The 24775-nt window shown below is 37.3% G+C and overlaps 1 protein-coding gene across 2 annotated transcripts in view; it reads right to left on the reverse strand.

Moving 5' to 3' along the window:
• Window positions 1-24775, reverse strand: part of Epc2 (enhancer of polycomb 2) — an 86525-nt gene that overhangs the window by 33764 nt on the left and 27986 nt on the right. For both annotated transcript variants that reach the window (XM_075985269.1, XM_075985268.1), the window contains exon 3: window positions 3334-3479. In XM_075985269.1, the coding sequence (XP_075841384.1) occupies window positions 3334-3479 (146 nt within the window). The remainder of the gene's footprint in view (window positions 1-3333; window positions 3480-24775) is intronic.

Below are 24775 nucleotides of genomic sequence, written 5' to 3' on the forward strand. Positions count from 1 at the left end.
CACCCATATTTGTCATTGGCTAAACAGACTGAGCTCCCACAACACAGGAAGATGCCATAATTCTAGCTTCTCTTCTGTTTCTCATCTCATAGCTTCTGGCAGGAATCTAGCACCAGGAAAATAGAACTGATACAAATCCTGGAACTTCACTATGGATTTTAGCTGAGTAGAAGGAGCAGGATAGAAGTCAGTGTGGCTACTTTTTCAGGCTATGATGATGGACTTTAAGCAACTGTGAAATGTTTAGTAAAGGTCACCAGACTGAGATTTAGACGACTGCGTATAAACCACAGGTTAGAAATGCAGACCTGGCCTTCTGGGCAAAGGGAACAGGGAAGATCTATAAAGAGGCACAGAGCATTGGGAGCCAGGTGGAAGAGTCTTTATCATAAACCACCTAATAATTTTTCCTCCTTCTTAAAAAAAGGTTTTTAATAAAACCACGACTAGCATAATGAAAAGTCCAGATGAGACACCATAAAAATGGAAGAGGTGGATAAGACAACATGACACTTCAGAACAAAAACCACTGGTTTTATTTAGGATACACTGGCTGTGAGTGGCTATAAAGAAGTCAACCATCGCATACAATGCTGGTCAACTACGAGAGACAATGCCCTTAATTAAGAAAGAAAGAGATGGGTGTGAAAATGATGAATTTGAAAATTCTGCTATGTTAGAAATGTTATAGAGAAATATTGCCTGGAGCTTAGCAGGTAGAAATAGAACTTGAGGGCCAGCAAGAAGCTGATGGGAACTTAAGATAAAAGAGTAAGCTGAGGACAGGACACCAATGTGAATATTAACGCATGACAGAAAAGGGCAAAGGAACAGGAGAAAACCAAAATCATCAAATGTGGCTAATATCATCTGATATAACACAGGGACACTGAGGTGAGCACAGGCTGAAAGAGGCTCCTGGATGACAATCTGGAGACTACTTGGAACTTAAAGACTTCAGTGGTATGAGTAAAAGATTATGCTATGTAGAAGGCACTAAGTATTTCAAATTATCCTTTGAAAATTAATATATGACAAAAAGAGAGAGACAAGATGGAAGTTTGTTGGAAAAGATGAGATTAAATGAAAGAGTTATCTTGGCAACAAAGATCCTAGGATACTTTTTTGAGAAGACAAAGACTTAAGAGATGTGAGAAAAGGTAAGTAAAAATGAGATATGTAAGAAACAGTTATACAAGCAAATAGGAAGGGCTAGGAGTCTGCCTTTGTAAGAGGATAAAAAGAGATACGAAGGTAGGAAAGAAGGAAACTGCAATTCATGGGTGATGGGTCTCTATTTCCCCCACATACTGTTAGAAGCTTTCTAACTGGGGCAGGGGTGGTAGAAGGCAAGACGTAAATGGTCTTCCTATGAGGAGCAGTGTTAGAAAGCATGTGAGAAGAGGGTGTTAGTTTACGGAGATAACAAGATTTATAACTGAAAACATTAAAAATCATTCTAGAAAATGTTTGCTTTAAAAAATGGGCATGATTCACAAACCAGCAATCCCAACACCCAGCAGGTAAAGCAGGAGGAACTACAGCAACTTTAAGGCCAGCCTAAAAAAGACCTTCTGCTTTACAAAGTATTTTATTAAGGTATTGATATTGAGAGGAAAGTCAAAGAAAGAGAACGCTACTTAAGGTAGCTTGTGGCAAAACAACAACAAAACCATTTCACTTAGAAATGACTACAAACGTACAAAGAAGCTTACAAGAATAAACCATTTCAAAGAACACCTGTGTACTTTTAGACCTAGACTCATCCACTGTTATCTTTAATACTTTTATCTAAACTAACAACATCTTTTTCTTTTGATTTTTAGAGACAGTAGCTCTGTAGACCAGGCTGGCCTTGAACTCAAGAGATCCGCCTGCCTCTGATTCCCAAGTCTGGGATTAAAGGGGTCCACCACCACCGCCTGGTATTACCAACATGTAATTATCAACATTTATATTTACACTATATATTTACATATTTATAATTTTGCCAAGTAATTAAAAATATGACTCTATTATTTCCCCCTTTTAAGTATGAGGTATGATCTAAGTTCCGGAACTGGAATTAGCTGTCTCAAAGTAAAGAGGATTTTAAAAAGACATGGAAGACCATCTGGGATGAGACAGTTAATTTAAAGGGTCTTGGTGGAGATGCCAAGAGGTTTTATGAGAAGAGGGAGAAAAAAAAAAATCCAGAAGTCCCTCAAAGAAGTCATGAGCAGAGGTACATGGCTTATTATATCCATTAAAATCAGCAAAAAGGTGATATCACTCCCAAATACACAGGGTAAAAACACTGAGAATAAAATTTCAACAAGTCAGCTGCACTCAAGGAGGCTGAGGCCAACCGGAGCTATACAGGAAGCTCCAGAACAGCCAAACAAGGTGAGAGGTCTTGCCTCAAAGAAATAAAACAAACAGAACAAGAGGAAGCAGAGTACAGCTCAGAGAAATAAAATCAGAAAAGACAAAGCTGCTTAAGAACAATGCTGGAGACAGTTGTATGATAAAGAAGAGAGTTTAGTAGTAGCAAAATTTCTTAGCATGCACAAGGTCCTGGGATCAGGCTCTAGCACCACGGAGGGGAAAAGGGTAAGTGAACAGAAAATAAGCAACAGATGAAGACTGACAGTAACCACAGCATTTGGTAACAGTCTCAAAAAAGACTTCATTGCAGCCACCTCCAGCATGACAGGAGCAGAGAAACCTTGCCTTTCTTTTTAAGTTTTTCTTCTATTAACCTATTAAATACTATTTTTCTGCAGATAATTCTAGACATGAGGTCATTAAGTCAAAAGGATAAGCACTTAAAGTCTCCTGACATGAGCAGTTTAATTCTTTCTAGAAAGACAGCTACTATTCTAAATTCCTTGTGAAATTTTGCTTACTAAAGAAATTCTCATTACTTTGTGAATGATTTTCTATAACTTAGCATTTTGAATAATATGCCAGTTATTAAATTTAAAACTCATTGAAAATAATGGAAACTTGTATACATTTGGGCAACTGAGCAAGATTTAAGATAACTACCTCAGAAATCCAATTAAAACAAAATTAGGTGTGGAAATATCAAAAACATAGCAACTATGCAAAGGATCAAGGCACTCAAACACTATTCAATCCATATGGAAAAACTCAGGACGTTATTCTCCATGCTCCTATTCAAGAAAATGATGAAATATTTAGTTCACACAGAAATTCTAGGATGTCAGAAAAAGAAAGAAATTCAACAAACAGTAAAATGCAGCACATTCCGACAACACACTTGGATGAGGGGAAGCTAAAGTGTTAATTAGTTTAATTATAAAGAGACACCTTTACATGGTACAGTACCTGGTTAGAACTGGCTTTTTCAAGTCTGTCAATCATAATTTCAAATTGCAAAGGTTTAATTTCCATCTTTCTGTTAAGTCTATTTAATAATGTCTCATCTTCCGAATCCATATCATAATCTGGTTGCTCGTTGTCTAGGTTAAAAGCTAGGAAAAAAAAGAATAATTCTTTAAACTGAGTTGAAATCATGAAGTTGTACACACACAAATCAGTTTTAGAGACTGTAAAAGAGCAGGCATATGGCTTTACACATGATTTAAAGTTTGACAGAGTAAAACATCAACTGAGAAACTATTTTTAAAGTACCCTACACATAGGACAAAATATAAAATAGTAGTTATACAAAGAACTACAGGAGAACATTAAAAATCCGCAATTAAGCTTAGCATACAACATATAATGCAAATCACTGAAGATAAAATGTAAAATAAAAATGTTTTAATGGTGTTAGAATGGCAAACTAATTACAATATAAATTAAGGCTAATTCCTATTCTTATTATAAAGTTAATAAATTACTCCCTATATCTCCCTCTATTTAAAAAAAATCAAGATACACTAAAATATAAGAAGAAATTGCAGGAGGAAAATATATGGACAATTTTAAATTCAAACACCATAATAACTAATTTAAAATACTTGACTACATAAAATTTTAAATTTCTCTATATAAAGTTTTATAACAATAAGTCAAGAGACAAAGAACTAAGGGTAAAGTAACACATAAAGAGCCACTTTCCTTATGATTTCTCAAAAATATAAGCAAAAAACTAATCTTAAAAAAACTGGCAAAGAATTTTTAGTGGAGAATACCAAAGGATTTTTAAACATGCAAATTAGGCAGACACAGATACAATATTTGTCACACATCAGCTAGATAAGATATAAAAGCTGACATTAAGCTAGTTGGAGGATAAGAGGAGCAAATTATAACTGGTATTTACCAATTAAAATACATATTCTCTGACATAGTAATTCCAATAACTTAAATTTACATAGAAAAAATACATAAAGGATTTTTTTTTGTGACACTATGAGAAAAAAAAATTGCAAACGAAGCATTCTACAGAGGAAAAGAGAAAAGACAGTGGATACATGCTCAGACTGTTAACCAAAGCCCAGGCGGGAATGAGCTGTGAGCAGTCACAATGAGGTGAGGCTGAAAGGATGTGTGCAGAGGGCCAAGGTGTAGAAAGAACATGGGTGGGCATACGCACATGTGTGCAGAGTATTTTGAGGAAAAAAAAGTTGCTGATAATTTGCTACTTCTGCTCAAGAGAGGCTATTAAGATAGAAGTTCAAGGATGGAAAAGGGAATACCAATTTTTTCTCTGATATGCATTGTTAGGCATTTTAAAATATCTGTGTCTTTACTGAAAAGGCTAAAGTGCACAAGTAAGTATTGAAAATATGTGGTGAGAATTGAGAACAAAGCAGTAAGAAAAGTCAGTCACTAGCGTGCTGGTTACTTAATGCTGCCTGCACATGAAATTGAACCCATATGTAACTATCCTCCACATCTGTACTATTTGTACAATTAAGCATGACATTCTTAGGGGTAATTCCCAATACTGACAACAGAAATAGGGGTATATGCTTATTAACTTTAATAAAACCAGTCACTACAGATAAGATTTGAACTCTAATTCATTCTTTAAAATACTTTACCACTAAAAACGATAATAAAAATAAATGTTAGCCAATACTTATATACTTTTATACTAATTACTATGGACTAGGCAATAGCTAATTAGTGTGCTTTATGTCTACTAAATAGACTGTCTCAGCTTCCCCATGTAGTAGATATTTGATGCCCCAATGAGTCTTAGATTCTGAAATTTTACAATGTTAGTGTATTTAACTTGTACTATATCCTACACAATGAAAACTACAAAGTCAGGATTCTAGACTTTTATTGATTAACTTAGGACATACTGCTCTGAACTTATGATTGATTTAAAAATACACTTGAAATTTAAAAAATGTAGTTTTTAGCCTTTATAATTATTTTAAATTTACATGATTTCATTTATTCAAAAAGGCAGCCCAATTCATATCAAACTCAATGAGAGACATTATAGAACCTATAAACTATACAGATTACTAAACACTAGTCTTTTTTCCATAAGAAAATGCTATTTGTAATTGCACACAATGAACACCTTTGTAATGCAGATTAACAACAGTTAACCTGGTAGCTGATACAGTAGAAGCTAAAGAAAGACTTTCCTAACTACTAAGCAGCATTAACCCAATATGCTACTTTCCAGTCATCAGAAATTCCCAAAAGTTCAAGGGCAAGACTATATATAAAATTTGCATGACCATCTTGTACACACCTACCTAATCTTACTCACCTCTTGTTCCTCCACCTCCTATCTGCTCTATCTTCTGATTCTATGCTGACAAAAGCCAGCACCCCCACTTGTGAGGCGGGGGGGGGGAAAGGACAAGAAAAGCTGGGAAATAGTTTAGAAAAATTAATGGTGAGAATTGACAGGAGATCTGACAATGCGCTAAATCAGAATTAGGGCAAAGACTAGCTTAAACTAGCACTCTAATTATTCTAGCACTACCATTTTCCCTTTTATCTGACAACTATACAAGCGTCATTAGAGACTTCAACTTTCTGCTGGTTCCAAACCAGGTACAGGTGTTTCAGCATTCTGTTTACCCCATGCACGGGTTCTTTATGTTATCAGATAAAAAGGCAGACTCTCTTGTAACAGCTGTTATTTATATAGCTCTACTAGTACTTGGGGAAAATGAATACTAAAGGCTGTTGGCTAAAACAGTATTTGTTAAATATGGTATAAGACTCAAACTATAAGCAGAATATTTCTAATTTATTGAGAACTCAGTTTTTGAAACCCAGAAAACATCTTTTCTTGCTATATAACAAATGATATAAACAATGGGTTAGTGTTGCAGGTCAGTCAATTAAACAAAAAAAGTAAACACTCCCTATATACAAGAAAAAGAGAGGTAGAGAGAGCTGGAAGAGCTAGAAATTTTCTTGTACCTCAGGGAACATTGAGGAAGTGGGGGCAGAAAGATTTTAAAAGCCAGAGGCACAGGGAGCTCGCTGATTCTGTGTCTTCTAGTTATGTTAGAAGCTATACCCATAACCTCTCATCAACATGATTGACCAAACATGGGCTGACCAATGACAACAATATATGTTAACGTGGATGGGGCAAAAAGTCCACAAGGTAACCCTACAAGCAAATAAGGAATGCTGGGCAACAGAGAAACCATTTTCTTCAGGGAGGAGCACATCAATTGGTTGTCCAGTGTCAAACAGTCAGCCCCAAATATATATATACACACAAGTAACACAATATGGACCAAACAGATTATATTTAGGAATACCTATGCACACACATATATGATTGTAATAATAAAAAAGAGGCCATGAATTTGAAGAAGAGTAGGGAGCGACTATGGGAGAGTTTAGAGCTTAGAGGAAAGGGGGAAAATGCTATAGTCATAACCTCAAAAAATAAAATTTAAATAAAAAGGCATCGACAAGGTTAATAGGGACATATATGTCCCTGCATGCAAATGTCTTGTGGTAAAAGTGTATCAGCAACAAAACAAAAAAAAGAAACAAGAGGATTTAAGATGTGCATAATCATGCTAAGAAGGAAAAAATAAAGCGGGAAAGAAAGCAGAAAATTCCCTTCAGTGTCCACCAAGAAAATTTGGTTACTTCTGTAAGAAGAGCAACAGCTGCTGCATTGGAAAAAATTCTGTATAGTCTCTTGACAGAATATATAAATTCTCTTCAAGTTGACTAGTTATATCTTAAGGAATATATGCTTAGTTTAGCTAGGAGTACCTTTCAAAGTCAGTTAGCATTTGGCCATATTCATATCCAAGTATCTAATAAGCACAGTAGCCTAATGGAATGAAAACACATATAACCAGGAAGATCATATTTTCAATAGCTGAAATATGGCGAGATGTTTTCCAATGGAAGTAGCTAACTAAGCATGGTAAAACGCGAGTGGTATCCAATTCAGTGGAACACAACAGTGAGGCAGCTGCTCTCATCACTTCACAGTAGCACTAGCAACATGACAGCTAACTACTATAGACTACCATGCTCATTACAGGCTGCATGGTACGGGGAAACATTTATTCTCTCCCCCTATTTTTCCTCTCAATCTCCAGGAGGGAAAGATAAGGAATGGTAATACTAATTAAGTTTCTTTCTACCCCTTCACAGTTTCCTGACTGGTGGAGCTGGGAGAACTTAACTGGGTATATGATCTCTCGTGTATGTCTATTCTACCTTCCTTTATTCCTCCCTCCCTTCCTTCCTTCTAAGCCTCCACCGAATGGTAAGCAAAAGAGGCTGAAGCACCTACAAGTGAAGACCAGATGCCACCATTGCTTCAGTAACGAGTGGTACAATAAGCGTTTCTAATGAAGGTCTTAATTAGAAAGTCATTTAAGACACATTATTTTTTAACTTCTGATGCTACTTTAAGTACTATTAAAACTGTTTCTCAATTTTAAAGTAGGAAAGGGAAAGGAATGGTATTTTGCCGAATATAGTATTTTTAAACAGTCAATATTTTCTGCTACTCCTTTTTATTTGTTGATATCAAAACGTTTTATTTTCTATAATTTGGTCTCCACCTCATGGTCTTTAGATAATACAACCAACTCTTCCATTTGTTTTACTTATGCTCTTATTATTGACGTAAGAGTGCAGCACCATGTGTAGTGTAAGTATTCTCTGACATATTGTACTGCCAATCAGAGTCCTTAAAAATCAAGGTTTTACAAATAACAAAGCCTGTACTGTTCACCTCTCTACTTATTTGTGAATTCATAGCTCTTTACACAAATCATCTTGTATTTATAGAAGTCTACCCTGCCCTGGACACTTACCCAGTTCTGTCTGATACCTTTTCATAGATTACTTGACAACAAACAGGGGTGCCTATTGTTGCGGTAAAACACCAAGATCATGAGCAACATGGGGAGGAAAGCACTTATTTTAGCTTACAGTTTACAGTCTATCACTGAGGGAGGTTGGGGAAGGAACTCGAGGCAAGGGCTAATGAAGAAGCCATGGAGAAACACTGCTTACTACTGGCTTACTTTCCATGTCTTACTCAGCCTGCTTTCCTATACAACCCAGAACAACATGTTCACGGGTGGCACGTCAATCACTGATTAAGAAAATGCATACAGGCCTGCCTATGGTCCTATTTGATGGGGGCATTTTCTCAGCTGAGGTTCCTTCTCAAATGATTCTAGCTCATGTCAAGTTTATATAAAACTAATCAGCACAGTAATAGATACAAAGAGAAGAAAGCCATTTCCTTTGGAACTACAACTTAAGAAACAACACCAAATCACTGCTAATCACCAGTATCAGCTGAGTATACTGAGACATTTTTGAAAACTAAATTCTAATCTTAAATAGTATGAAGTAAGATTTTTTTTTGGCTTTTTCTAGACAGGGTTTCTCTGTGTAACCATCCTGGCTGTCCTAAAATTCACTTGGTTGACCAGGTTGGCCTGGAACTCACTGAGATACACCTGCCTCTTCCTCCCAAGTGTTGAGATCAAAGGCTTGGGCCACCACTGCCTGGCTGGAAATAACATTTTTAAAATAGAAGAGAGTAGTATCATTATTTGGAATTTTGAAGACAAACCTTTTCCTATTCTATAATAATATACTGTGACAAAAGCTACTTAAGGGACAAAGGGTTATTCTGGTTCACAATTCCAAGTTACATCACAGTAGGGAAGACAGGAAGGAGCTGAGAGCAATTGGAATGATGCATGCATGCTAGTACTCAGCTAGCTTTCTCCACACTCCTACAATCTAGGATCCCCTGTCAATGGAATGATGCCACCCACAGTGGGCAGGCCCAACAAACATACTCATAAGACATGCTAATATAATAGACAATCCCTCTGAGACTCCCTTTCCTGGACATTCAAAATTCTGTTAAATTGACAATTAAAACTAAACATCATATGCTAAGATTAATAGTTGCTACTTCAATAGAGACTGACTTTCTAAGATGTTTTTATTACATACATTATGTATGATAATAGATTTGATAACCTTCATACATCTAATGTACTGAACTCGCACCCCAAGCTCTTACTGTCTCATTCTCCTACCACTATCTCCAGTCCTCTTTTCTTTCCAGCAATCCCACTTCTACTTTCATGTCTTTGAGCATGTGGTTCTATGATTGCATTAAAGGTATTTCTAGGAGCATGTGTTATGATTTGTCTACAGGCACATGGAGCATCTTAATAGTGCTTCTTCCATCAACCTGCCTTATCAACCTTAACTGCATGTAAATCCTCAGAAAGGAGTGGGCCCATGAGGCTTTACAGGGTACAAAAAGGCCCCATCTTGGGTAGATTTTGTACATGCAATCACAGTTGCTGTGAGTTCAGGAGTGCAACAGCCGTGCTGTATCTGCAAGTCCAGGTCTGACACCCGACTGACTTATGTGAGAAAAAAAATTAATTAAGTTTAATATTATATGTATTGCTTTCATTTTTAAATAAATTTAAAGTAAACCCTAAGAGAACAAAACAGACATAATAGTTAATGATGAAAGCAAAGATGCAACTTAAAATAGGGATCATGGAAGATCCAGCTTTGAAGCAGTAAGGATGGGGAGGAAAAAGGAGAAATAATTCTAGATCCAGCTCACAAGCATTAAAAATTGTGGAGGCCCCAAAATGTGAGCCTATTTTCAACCTGTCTGAGGTCCGAGAGTTTGAAGTTGCTCAACTGTTAACAAAAATCAGGGCTATACATTCTGTATCAGGATGTGGTTACTTGGTTCTTTTGACATTAAGAAGGCTTATACAGGTAGATCCATTCCAACCTAGTAGATGGTCAGGATATACAAACATACTTCTGCTCCTTCTTTTGTAATATTACCTGGGGAGTGGCTGCCTTCAGGATACTTGGTCTAGAGTGGCTTCACTGCCTAAACAACAGAATGCTAATGACTTGATGTTTCAAAGTGTTAAAGCAATTAACTGTCAGAGGTGTCCTTTGTATCATGTTAAAGAAGCAGTCTCCCCCTGATGGAGGAAGGTCATTGGTTAAGTAATAAAGAAACTGCTTGGCCTCATACGTTAAAACATAGGTGGGAGGAATAAACAGAACAGAATGCTGGGAGGAAGAAGAAGTGAGCTCAGACTCGACAGCTCTCCTCTCGGGAGCAGACGCCTCAGAGAGACGCCATGCTCCCCTCTCCCGGGCGGATGCGAGAGCTCTGCTCTCTGAGACACACACGATGACCCAGGATGGACGTAGGCTAGAATCTCCCTGGTAAGCCACCTCGTGGGCTACACAGATTATTAGAAATGGGCTAGTCCAGGTGCGAGAGTTAGCCGAGAAGAGGCTAGATATAATCAGCCAAGCAGTGTTTAAAAGAATACAATTTGTGTGCTGCTATTTTGGGGCAAAAGCTAGCCAGGCAGCCGGGGTGCCGGGGAGGCAGCCCCGCCGCTCCTATTACGACATCCCCCCTTTTGTACTGGGGTATAAAACTGTATGCAAAATTAAACATGGGAGATTTCAGTATTCACTGGAACCCCCTCCTAGTACTATTCTATGTTTTCTGTTTATTTTTAAACATATCTTCATATTTTTTACTTACATTTTTGATTCCCATGCTCTCACCCTGGCAAGAGGTGTTATTTGTTGAGGCTAGTCCCCAACAAAAAAATCCATTCAATAACCCCTCTTGATTTCTGTTTTCATTACTGGAATAGTCATTAGTCTTAGGAAAATTATCCTTAGAAAATATTTTACCCATTTCAAAAGGCTGAACTTTTTTTCTAATTCTAACAATCTTGGTAAGGATAGAGGGTAGAAGCTATCCTTTGATTTCTTTATAGCCTAAATATTTCTAGTTAAGTACCTAATCGAATCCTAATTCATTGATATTATAATAATACAAATTACAATTACTGTTTACTTCTGATGTTTTTCTTTTGTGCACTTGTACATATATTTTTCTTTCATTTTGTTTTGTTTTGTTTTGTTTTCCGAGACATGGTTTCTCTGTAGCTTTGAGGTCTGTCCTGGAACTGGCTCTTGTAGACCAGGCTGGCCTCGAACTCACGCCTGCCTCTGCCTCCCGAGTGCTGGGATTAAAGGTGTGTGCCACCACTGCCTGACCACATACATTTTTTCTAATCCACAAATCCGGAAAATTATTTTTAATTTCATTTGTATATACTGTCACTAAGATTCTAGAAGTGTTTTAATCAGCCTACGTCAAATCACACATTCTTAGTACCCAACCTGGCTGGATTCTGAGGAAAAGATACTTTATTTTCCCTCTACTCCCTGCTGCCTGGAAGATGTGCATTCATTAGTGTCTCCCTCCAGTCTGAGTTCTATAATGTCTTGGTTATCAGAAAGCTAAATTTTAGTAGTCTTTGCCTTTACAGTTTATGTTCTTTGCCTGAAAAATTAGGAGCAAGGGAAATAGCTCAGTGAGTAAAGTGCTTGCCATGTGGGCATTAGGACCTCCTACCTGAGCTTCATCTCTGGCACTCATGTCAACAACCAGGTATTGGCAATCCCTACAAGCTGAGCAGCATGAGGTTGGCTGGGTCTGTCTGCCTTTCTAAGGTCCTAACAGAAGGGTCTTGGAAATATAAATTTTCTTTTCCTTTTTCCTTTTTTTTCATCCTGTTTCTGCCTTTTAAATACCAGCCAGAATGGAAGTATACTTTTTTGGTGGGGGTACTTTGGGGTTCTCTTACTCTTTCTCTTAAGCTCCCCTCCCCACCATGTAGCTGTTTGTGGGCTATACGCCTGATATCCATGCCAAGCTTAAAGGACACGGTCTTCCCTCCACTTCTCCTCCAGGGAGCTGCTGAGATTTTCAGCTTGCCTACCCTGTTTGTTTTGTTTTTCTTTTAAACTACAATAAAACTGTCCTTGAGCTTAAAAAACAAAACGATACCAAAAATTAAAACAGGTATGCTTATAAACTCAGTGTTGAGGATGTAGAAGTAGTGGTTTGCTCATGCTTGCTACCCAGCTATCCTAGCCTAACTGGGTAGTCACAGGCCAGCGAGGAGGGAAAAAAAAAAAATCAATGTGGAGAGTTACAGAGGCTCAACATTTGAGGAAGACTTCAGGCTTCTACATGCACAAACATATGCACACAGAAGTACATGTATGTATGTTGTCTTCTATATATATCTTGTCTGCACTTTTAAATCATGAAGATAACATTATATAATCTCTTCTAAAACTGTTAGTATTGCCGTTCATATTTATTCTTTGTTTCTGTTATTTTTCATATGAAAAACTAACTGACCTAGTACCACCTACCAAATACTTCCACCCTTTCCCAATGATCTCCAATGGTTATTTGGTCTTTAAGAAGGTCAAAATTGCCAATTTGACAAAATATCAATGAAGATAGGCCTCTAACCATGGTTGTGAAAGAATATTTAAATTAAGTTAACAGAATTGAAGACTCAACCCAAATATGAGTAGCATCATTCTATAGGCTGGATTAAGATAGGGAAAACTGGGTCAACACCAGCAACCATCACTCTCTGTTTCCTGATTGCAGATCCAACATGACCTCCTGCCCTTGTCGTCTCTAATTTCACGATGGACTGTTTTTCCTGAAACCACAGGCCAATATAAGGCCCTCCTTCCGTATGCTGCCATTGTCAGGAATTTTGCCACGGCAATAAGAAAGTGACTGAGACTCTCTAACATCAAAGTCCCACTCCTGTGGGAGTCTTCCTGAAATATCTGAATGGAAGTTCAATATCCTAAACCATGATTTTAGGAAGGGATTAATTTACAAGGAAGAAATAGAATGGTGGTAGGGGCAGGAGGTAGAGAAATACAGGGAAACATCTGGTTTTCTTTGAATACAGCCTGTATCATTACATTTAGAACCATTTTACATGCTCAAAAGCAAGCCCACCAAGGCAGACAGAGAAAAAAAAACATCACATATATAATAAACAAATCATCAAAACAAATACATTTATGTAACACATAATTCATACACCGAGATAGTTAGAAGACAAACAAAAGGGGGTGTCAACCATCACATTTGCTAATAGCCTCAACAACGTTGTCAGTAGGAATGCACAAAACCACCTCAGTATGTTTATTCAGAAAAACAAAACCAATAATTTGTCAATATATATTTGTCATCTGTATGAATCCTCTATTCAAACCCAAAGACCAAGAATGGGTCAAGTTGATTAGAGTTCGTCTTTAGAAATGGAGGCTTGTGGTGGAAGAAGGTTAAGAACTCTTAAAAGTGAATAGTCCCTACAGACCAGAGCCCAGATGTTCATATTTGCTGGAAAAACAACAGGTGTGTAGAAAACTATACAATTAACTATGGTCACTCATGTAATATGTAATAAAGAAAAAAATCAGTCTTAAACTTGATTGTTGTGCTTACTCATTCGTGGAATCCAGTTTAAACAAACTTTTTATTTTTATTTTTTATTATTTTCTCCCTACCACCATTTTATTCTGTATGGAATACAGAAACAATCAGAGTATGCCATCTCAAAATACGCCATATTGGCCCTTAAAGTGTTCCCAGGTAAGGTCATTTGGAAAGCAGAAGACCCAAGAAAAGCATGACTACCTTCCCTTTTTCTTTCCCAAAGCAAACAAAGCTCTCATGTGAAGACACCTTCCCAAACAGGAGATGCAGAACAAGATGGTCAAGAGTAATGGTTACAAACAGACCAGTTATCTGCATTTAGTTTCCTCATATATTTAATTACTTTTCTACAACTGCTATTCCATATTCAAAACACCACAACAGTAACTGGATCCATCTATTTTTTCTGGTCTTCATTTACCTATGAAGGTTCCCCATGCAGCTATAATATGCTTTTCTTCTAATACTGTGTTTTATGTGGCTTTAATCCCTAGTCCTATCCAGAGCTCTACAGAGAAGCCATGTTTCACTATAAAACTCCTGCTGAGGTCTTATTTTCAAAAGAGCAATGATGTTACAAGAAGGCAGACATAGGAATTTATTTATGTGTTAACACAGCAAAGTTGTATAATTTAAAGTTGAAACACTGCAGCTTAAGCTCAGAAAATGGTCAAGAACCCTGTTGAGCTGAGCAAAGGCCTCAGGATCATGATATAAAGACTGGTATTTTAATTATGCACAAAAGCTAAATAACATCCATCTAGTCTTATTAGCAGTAATGAAAAAGTATTTGGATCATCAAAAGGGAATAAAGACATGAATATGACAAAAGATAGTTTTTGTTTGACTTTGAATTTAAATATTTAAGCTTACAAATTACATTTAATAGCCTAAGACAGTAAAAAGATTAAAGTGGGCTGGTGACACGGCTCTGAAGATCCAGGTGCTTGCCTTATAAGCTGATAACTTGAATTAGAGCCCTGAAACTCATTTAAAGGTGGAAAAAGAAAACTGACTTCACAAAGCTTTCCTCTGACCTCCACACATGTGCTATACTTCCAAAATTTTTCTATGAATTGTAACAGTTTTAGAATGCATTAGTCATCTCCATCTATTTCCTAAATGCTTATCTATGGAAACTACCTTAAAAATCCCTCTAACTTTAGGCAACAAAGACAGAAACAGCAGTACATCTTGTCCCGAAAGGCTCATCTTTGAGCACTAATAACAGCGCTTTCCAAGACAAGTATGTGTTTAGACTAACCTGGCTATGTTTTCTGTTCAATTTTTCAGTTCTTTCTAATGACTTTTCAAAACCATTATTACTTCATTTTATCTAATAATAGTTAACATTGACTCCTCAAGTACAACATGTATGCTTGCTCCTCTTGGAAACAAGCAATGTCCCAATACTACAAAACACAGAGAAAGTAAATGCAAAGACATTCTAGAAAGATTAAAAGGATCAAGGATAGAAATGTAGAAGAGACATATTTAACTACAAAATATAAACTGCCAAACATGAGACTGGACAAGTGGCTATGTGACCCAAATCTACCTTCAAAGTAAAACAAGTATACAGGACTACATAGCCAAAGAAATTTTATGAGCATAGATGAGACATACATCTGAACCAAATGCTGTACAAGTTTAGCATAAAAACGTTCTATGTATATATATATATATATATTCCAAATCTCAGTTAAGTGGAATAAAACCACCTTCCAAAGATTTCACATAAGATATAAGTCCCTCTTTACATGGCTATCATCAGTCTTGAAATCAGTTTTTTCTCTCAAACTTAGCCATTCACCAGAAATCACATGGAGGACTTGTTAATTTTGTGATTAATCACTTATCTGCAATCCAGTAGGCTTACAGTGGGGTTTATAAGTCTGTATTTCTAACTCTCCAAGTGATACTGGACTGTGTTCTAAGAACCACAACTCAAGTGGTCTCTAAAACTTCAGAATTATTTTTTGTGTCTAATGTAAAATACACTGAATTTCAAGAATCTGTAGATCTTTCAGGTCTTCTGGGTTAAAATAACTTTTTAAAACAGCTACTGAAAGCTACAATAGAAGCAAAGAAAGCGCCAGTTTGGAGCTCTCCAAGGTTCTGATTCAACACACAAGACTGGCTGAGAACCATCAAGTGAGTCTGAGTATAGTAATCAGAAGGCAGTGACTCTCTCAAACTTATAATCCTTAAAACTATAAGACTTAACCAGGTGGTGCTCATACTCCCATCTCCCACTTATACAGAAAGTGAACTGCAGCCAAGGTTAAAGCTTTTTCTACAATGTTATGTAGTAAAATCCATTCAAACCACTTAAAATTTGATTATTTAAAAGCTCCATAATCAGGATTCTTGGTCATAACTACCTATACTTCTTTCCCACTTCAAAAAGTTCATTTTATATACATAATAAATATCACTGCCCTAAATTAATGGGAATTACAAAAATTAAAAAAAGAACTATAAGCAACAAAAACGAGTAAGTTGGTATCTTGAATTCTTTCAAGCTGGGACTTTTATCATTACACAGAACACATAGCCTAATATTAAACAAACTAGAGAATTCAATGATAACCAAAGAACAGTAATTTAGTTAAAAGAGTATGGCTGGGCTGCTGAAGCAGGAAGACTGAAAGAAGGAGAGCAGTGTGGTTATATGATATAGCAAAGAACACCCAGCTCCTCCTCAGAAAGGTGCTGGGCTGCTGGGGTCAGGTGTAGAGCACTTGCCCACGATACACAGAACCCTAGGGAATGCTTAGAGCAGTAGAAATTGTTTTCACCATAGAAGAGAACACCAACTGGCTTTCTAGTATCAAACGGTCAGTTCTGAAAACATCACAGAGTTAGAGAGTATGAAGATAATTTTTCTATTTCCCCTCTATGATCTTCTCAGTCTTCCTTCTCTTCTTTTAGAATCTCATTCTTTGGTTATTTTGTTATTCAAGAGAAAATTCTATGGAGGATGGCATTTTTTTAAATTAAAAATGCTCCTAACATTTGAAGACATTCAACTTCATCCATAAAAAAATTTAAGTTAAAAAAAAATTTAAGTCAAAATGCTACCAAGAGAAACAGAAGTCACAGGTACTAGAGTAAGAACAAATGTATCACAGTGTACAGGGACCATTTGTACCACTTTTTCTCGAAATAGAAATTCTATTTCCAAAATAAAGGATTTAATAATTTAATTTTAAAAATATCATGCTAGCTTAGGCATGACATATACAGGAGAAAAGTCACTGTGCTGAAAACTAGGAATGCTGAGAGCAGGAGAAATAACTTCCAGGATGAGCAAGAACAGAAACTGGTTATCCAGGATCAAATGGTCAGTCCTGAAAACATGCATAAGTAACATACAGACTAAGACTATGCATTTATGAATATATATGTACATGCATATGCATATATGTATAAATACATATGATGGGGGAGAGTCTTCTGTTTTGTGTTAATTTCATTGGTTAAATAAAGAGACTGCCTTGGCCCTTTAATAGGACATAAAATTAGGTAGGCGGAGTAAACAGAACAGAATGCTGGGAGAAAGAAGCTGAGTCAAGGAGTCACCATGGTTCTCCCACTCCAGACAGATGCAGGTTAAGATCTTCCCTGGTAAGCCATCTCGTGGGCTACACAGATTATTAGAAATGGGTTAGTCCAGGTGCGAGAGTTAGCCCAGAAGAGGCTGGAACTAATGGGCCAGGCAGAGTTTAAAAGAATACAGTTTCCGTGTAATTATTTCGGGTGTAAAGCTAGCTGGGTGGCGGGACGCAGCCCGCCGCCTATTACTACATACATATATGCATGTAACAACTATTAATGTAAAAAGAGATCATGAATTTGAAAAAGCAAGGAGAGGTATGTGGGAGACTTTGGAGGAAGGAAAGCAAAGGAAGAAATGATGTAATTATAATTTAAAAAAACAACAGTTACTTAGAGGGGTTCCCAAGTGTCTAGGAGATGTCCCCAACTTGTTCCTTGGGCAGCTGAGGAGAGGGTGCCTGAACTGGTCCTATACTATAGCCACTCTGATGAATATCTTGCATATCACCATAGAACCTTCATCTGGCAATGGATAAAGATAGAGACAGAAACCCACATTGGAGCACTGGACTGAGCTCCCAAGGTCCAAATGAGGAGTAGGAGAGAGAACATGAGCAAGGAAGTCAGGACTGTGAGGGGTGTGTCCACCCACTGTGACGGCAGGGCTGATGTAATGGGAGCTCACCAAGGCCAGTTGAACTGGGACTGATGGAGCATGTGATCAAACCAGACTCTCTGAACGTGGCTGACAATGAGGGATGACTGGGAAGCCAAGGACAATGGCACTGGGCTTTGATTCTACTGCATGGATTGGCTTTGTGGGAGCCTAGTCTGTTTGGATGCTCACCTTCCTAGACCTGAATGGAGCGGGGAGGACCCTGGACTTCCCACAGGGCAGGGAACCTTGACTGCTCTTTGGATTGGAGAGGGAGGGGGAGGGAAATGGGAGGAGGTGGAAATTTTTAATAAAAAAAAATAACAGTTACTGTTCCAAGGCATATAATTTTTCAACAATTAGATCAACAAAATTACAAAAACTAAAAGTAAGCTTTTAATTAAACAATGGAAAAATAACCATTTCACATCAACATAAAATGGTAAAATCTCCAAGAACACTACATCTAAACTTTGGTGACAAATATATATAATCACGCTTCTATGAAGTCCACGTTCAAGACTTTTCACTAAAGACCAGAAACACACACATCTGCTTTAACAAGAAACTGGATATTTAACTGGCATACATTACTCTCCACATGCACATAGGCCTATTACTCTGGAGTAAACAAAAAGAATAAAGACACCCTATACATGCCAATATATGATTTATTTTCATACTATAACTTTTTAAACTAGTCTTAAACATAAAAAAGCAAGGAGTAGAAAAATACGCACATGCTGGGCAGTGGTAGTGCACACCTTTAAGCCCAGTGGGAGGCAGTGGCAGGTGGATTTCTGTGAGGCCAGCCTGGTCTACAGCGCTAGCTCTAAAACAGCAAAAGAAAAAGAGAAAAAGAAAAAGGAAGGAAGGGAGGGAGGGAGGGAGAAGGTTGGAGAGATGGCTTAGTAGTTAAGAGTACTGGGTGCTTCCAGGTGACCCAGGTTCAATTTCTAGCACCCATATGACAGCTCACAACCTTCTGTAACCCCAGTCCCAGAGAATCTAACATCTTCTGGTCTCTCTAGGCACTGCACATACACGTGGTGCACAGACATACATACAAGCAAAATACGCATGGCAGGTGCCGTGTGTGTGTGTGTGTGTGTGTGTGTAATAAGTTTTTAAAAAGAGAGGAATACCCACAGAGTGTACCAGGGGAGTTTATCTGAGAAAGGACAATAGGAATTGATAAAGTAGCTCACCATAAGCATGGCTGCAGTGCAGGATGAGCATGCATGATGTTTGTTTCACATGTCTTTTTTCTTTTAGAATCAAAATGCCATGTTTTATTTAAAGCCATCTTATTTATTTTGTGAACATAAAAATCACTTTGTCAGTGGTTCCTATTTACTATCTGACACTATTTTCCCTCTAGACAATCATTCTTGTTCACTCTCAACTTTGGCAAGTAGAGAATGAGAGCAAAAATTCTTACATAGACTGAGGTCAGGGATTGGAGAGACGGTTCAGAGATTAAGGGTCCTGGCTGCTCTTCCAGAGTTCCTAAATTCAATTCCCAGCAACCACATGGTGGCTCACATCCACCTCTACTAGCATCTGATGCCCTCTTCTGGTATGTAGGCAAACAGAACATTGTATACATAATAATAAATCTAAAAAAAAAAAGGTTTGTCCCCCATTGGTTCTACTACAACCCCTTTAGAATAATAATGTCCACAGTGTATCAGAACTTGGAATTTACAATGATAAGCCACAACTGAGAGACAGTATCAATGATTTTAAAAAAAAGAAAGGCAAATAGTAGAGCTATTAGGTCTCAATTCAAATCTTAACTCTACTTGATTATTAGCTGCATTATCTTGAGCTCTTTGTAAAATCTTGGGTTCTAAACTGGGTGTCAATCTTAAATGAGTGTCAAAATATAAGATGCCTCACAGCCTTCCTTTTATAATTGCTCTGCTAGGAGAGGAGACATCCTAAAGATGATGCCCTTCCTTTATGCATACTGCTGAAACAATGGATCCCAAAGAATTAAAATTTCCAGGAATTCCATGCTGAGGAAAGGGAAAGACTGAAGCCTCCTGCCAGACAGCAGGAGGAGCTGGCCTTCCCAAAAAAGGATTGCCACAGAGTTTTGATAACTTATGGGACCAGATCAAAGACAATGATGACTCAGCGATGGGCAAAACAACATCCTAATCAGTACAGTTAATTATGCAAAGCTTTTGCCCTCGATTTAAACCTAAATTTCATGCCCTGTATCCTAAAAACCGCTCTATGGGTCACTAGACACCCCCCACATCTATTTCTCTTCCCACTGTGGCAACACTCAACAAATCTGTTCTATACTTTTCACAAAATTACTTGTTCATTTGACATATAGAGGATGGGTGACTGAACTTATTGTGGTTGACAGTGTGCAGGCTAATACCCTAAAACTCTGGGCAACCGTATAAGAAACAACTGGCCCAGTATAATTAAAATGTATAACAGCAAACAGAGCCTGGACACAGGTCAGTTAACATGAACTATTTCACTATATAAGAAGAAAGGTTTAGTTTCCTATTAAGAGTCTAAGAAACAAGCATTTTCAGGAAATTTTAGGGCAGAAAACACTTTTATAGGTAGGTAATCCAAAGAATTATAAGGCAGGAAAGCAAACTTCCCTTAGATTTTAATCAAGGTAGGGAGTCAAGATATCGAATGGTGCCAACGCCCCAGGTAGCATGGCACAGCATCATCAGGAGAGATGCTAGCTGCTCGGTGAGTGTCCTGGTTAACTCCTACTAGCACAACCAGACATGTTCTGTTTTTCCACAGTATATTCTGTAGGAAGACACACAGGAAAGTTCTAAGTGCTTGCATGTAAACAATAGTGCCCCACCCCATCCACCATGCCTGGCACCTTAATCCTTCTCATGCACAATGTTCTGACACTCTGCCAGGCAAGCAAAAAATAAATAAATAAAATAAAAGATATGTCCCATCAGTTTTTTCTATCAATAGGCAACATGTTCTCTACAACCAATCTTATTTTTTTTGTGTGTTTTATATACTTAAATAGCCATAAAACACGTATCACAGCCAGGTGGTGGTGGTGGCGGATGGGAGGCAGATGGATCTCTGAGTTTAGGGCCAGCCTGGTCTACAGAGCAAGTTCCAGGACTGCCAAGGCTACACAGAGAAACCCGTCTTGAAAAGCCAAAACAAACAATAAACCACGACCACACACAATAATGCAAGTTAACTATTAGAATGGCTTTAATTTCTCTGAGTTTTAATCATGATATTTAATCTATTTTCTTTTGCTTTTTAAATTCCATCTCCCTCATTTTAAGTATCAGATATACAAATTTCACTGAGGTCAAAGAAGCATGTATTCTCCTGAACTCCAGACATTTTCATCTCCCTACCACGATGACCAAAAGATTTATTATTTTGCTTTAACCCAAATACCTTCACTGGGTAGTATCTTCCAGGTTAGGAACATTCTTCCTTACTGAACTAGCAGCCATCCAAACACTTTAAGTTTCAGAGTGGGCTGATCTCAGCAGCAGCTGAGACTACTGTCTGTGTCTGCCTTGCTCACTCTGTCAGTCATCCTTCTAAATGCCTGGGCCAACTTAACCTGGAAAATTGTTTGCCACAAATCTGATATGAGCTGCCTTGAACTAATGGCACTGTTTTCTAGAATTTGCGTATTTGAATAGGGGATGTCATTGCATTCAACCTATGATCAGTTTGATTTCTTAATATTCAATGGCATTTAAAAAAAAAAGATGCCCCTTGAAATAATTCTTTCTGCCGTGTAATTCTAATGTAGAAATGCAATAAAACTCAGCAACTGCTTTGGACTGTTCTTTCAATCAAAGGAAATTTAGATCATCCCTAACTCTTTTCAATAAAACTATGCTTGCCCCTGTCTCAAGGAAAAGGGTCAATGTTCAGTCCTATTCACTAGAGAAAACAATGAAGAATATTTCAAGGATAACAAAGTAAAATTAGATGTTAGTCTGGCATATATTTCACACATCTGCTGAAAACAATATCACGGTCTAGTTTATACTGGGTGTCGATTCACCTTTTTCAATGCAGACTGAAAATAATCAACTTCCCAAGGAGCCTACACCAAGTATACTGAAGTGAAAGCAGTGGCCACACATACTTATCTTCCCAGGCGTCAGGATCCTAGGAGCAGATTAGAACAATTCAATTCTCTGAGTGTGTTTCTGACCTGACAGGTAACAAGGAGCTACTTCACCAACTCTTCCTCCTGAACTCTCTTTGGTCTAGCAGGGGAGATGATCTACAGATATATGGCCAAAGGTAGTACAGTGAAAGAGGAGATGGACCTTCCTTTTAAACCAAGGAATAGAGGTTTGCTACTAAGACCATTTAGCTAACTGTAAAAGCAGATGCAAAATTAACATTAATGCAACATTTCAAATTTATTCATGTTCTATAATTCTGACACTTGACAACAACTGTAAAATATTTCCCCACTAAATAAAAGGGGTAATGGGAAATTAAATAACTGACTGCAAGTAACCAATACTGTCCTCAAGAGGGTCCCAAATTTAATTAACTTATTCAAGTCCAAAAGGAATACCCTCATGTGTTATGAGTAAATTCTCAGAATGCCAGTGTGGTGACTATAGAAAACACACTGAAAACGATAGGAACAAACAAGATGTTTATCTCACATCCAGATTCATTCCATTCTCAGCACTGGGGGGTAGGGGGTAAGATAGGGAGTCTGTGCTGGGAGTCAAACCCAAGGTTTTGTACATCCTAGACAAATGTTCTATCACTAAGCTACATTTCAGGCTTTTGGTTTTATGAGACAGGATCTTACTATGTAGCTCAGACTGGCCTTGATCGCACAAGCTTCCTGCCTCTACCTCCCATATGGTGGGATTATACATATGTGCCATAAAACCTGACCTACTCTCAATTCTTCTACCCTAAAATAATACTGCTGATGAGTAGGGGAACACACTTTTTAATTTCTAACTTGGATGCCACAGAGCAAATCTTCAAATTTCACTGAATGTGTTAATAATTTAGTTTTATATTTAACTCAGTATACAATTTTTATGTCCTGCAAAATTACTAAGAACAATCAAGGCATGTATGCATTTATCTTTAATCATTTACTCATTTATTCAACAAACATTCAAGTTAATCAAAATCATGTTAAGTAGCATGCAATGAGATTCAGATTTTAAAAATCTGAGAGACAACAAAAAGCTTTTGCCTTCTTTGCAACTGAAGAGGTTTTTAAGCAAACAGCAACAAAAACTTTGTTGAAAGGAGACATGAAACACTCCTAAAGCAATCCCAGGGACAACACTTATCTAAAAATAAGAGTAGAAGGACTAAGAAGGTGCAAGCAAATAAGGTATTTTATATATAAAGTGAGTTTTAGAGAGTTTCCTACCCCTATAGCTCAAAACATGAAAGGTCAGAAGAATTAGCAAACCAAAGTTCACTGAAAGAGCAGCTTCAGACTGCATGGGTAATGGAAATACTCAAGTAAATGTGATGGGCTCCTTCTAATGAGCTTAGAATTCAGAGGAAGAAAAAGACACCCAATTTTAATGCAGTTCAATAAAGTTGGCTTTATAGTAAAAACACAGAGCCAAACGTTGTTGGAGAGGTGAAAGAAAGTCATTACAAGTATACTAAATATTCTGTTCTATAGGCAACAGCAAGGTGCTGAGAGATCCGGAAATGGGAGGTCACAATTATAGGAATATGCATGATGGATGCATTCTATTAGTTTTATTCCAAGTAGTCCTCCAGTCAAGCAAACCCACAGTCACAGAAGATTTTAGCCAATGCCTACCACTGTGATTTTTTTCCCCTAGCTAGGTAAATGGGATGCTTACAAATCTTTTAGTAAGAAGGAAGGGAAAAATTTAGTGACATTTTCCAAAATTCATTATATTTATAGGGTTTGTAAGAAGTTGTATTTAGGGCTGAAGAAATGACTCAGCAGGTTAAGAGGACTGATTGTTCTTCCAGAACACCCGATTCAATTTCCAGGACCCACATGGCAGCTCACATGTGTCTGTAACCCAGTTCCAGAGGAACTGAAACACATGACAAAACACCAATAAATGTAACAAAAAAAGAAGTTATATAAAATTTACGTATAAGCTTAAAATGACAGGTTATATATACACAACCTTAAAATTTAAGGGAGAAAGGTAGAATATAAAACTACCACGTACAATATGATATATAATAAAATACATACTACATTTTGACAAACTTAGAATAAAATAAAATGAAAAAAATCAATGTAAGAGACATATTTGTTGCATCAAATGGGGCAAATGCGTTACACTTAGTTTTAGTGTTTTACTTTTCAAGAAATATTTTTAATAGCTGTTTTTGGTATTTAGCCCTGCTATTAAAATGCAAAACAACTGATTTTTTTAGGTTAGGAAAAATGTTTAAGATTCCACTGTGAAAATCTGTCTCCTTCCTTATTGATATAAAGGTAAAGACAAATTCAAGAAACTGAAAGGATTAAAAGTCAAAGAACACAGAAAGCAAATCACATAAATAATGTTTGTGAACATATTCTCCCTGAATGCTTCAGAGGAAAGGCTGGGGTGTGGCCCAGTGGTATGGTACTTGCCTAGGTCTATTCCATCCTGAGCACAAAAAGAAAACAAAATGAAAAAAGGTCACTAGAAAATGATTCTTTTCCCACAGGGCTTAATTTTTAGTATCATTTGGAAACGAGTCAATAAGCATATAAACAAGAGAATGATTACCAATGGTTACTACATATAGAA

This window comes from Microtus pennsylvanicus, chromosome 9 (assembly GCF_037038515.1).
Source record: "Microtus pennsylvanicus isolate mMicPen1 chromosome 9, mMicPen1.hap1, whole genome shotgun sequence".
Taxonomy (NCBI): Eukaryota; Metazoa; Chordata; class Mammalia; order Rodentia; family Cricetidae; genus Microtus; species Microtus pennsylvanicus.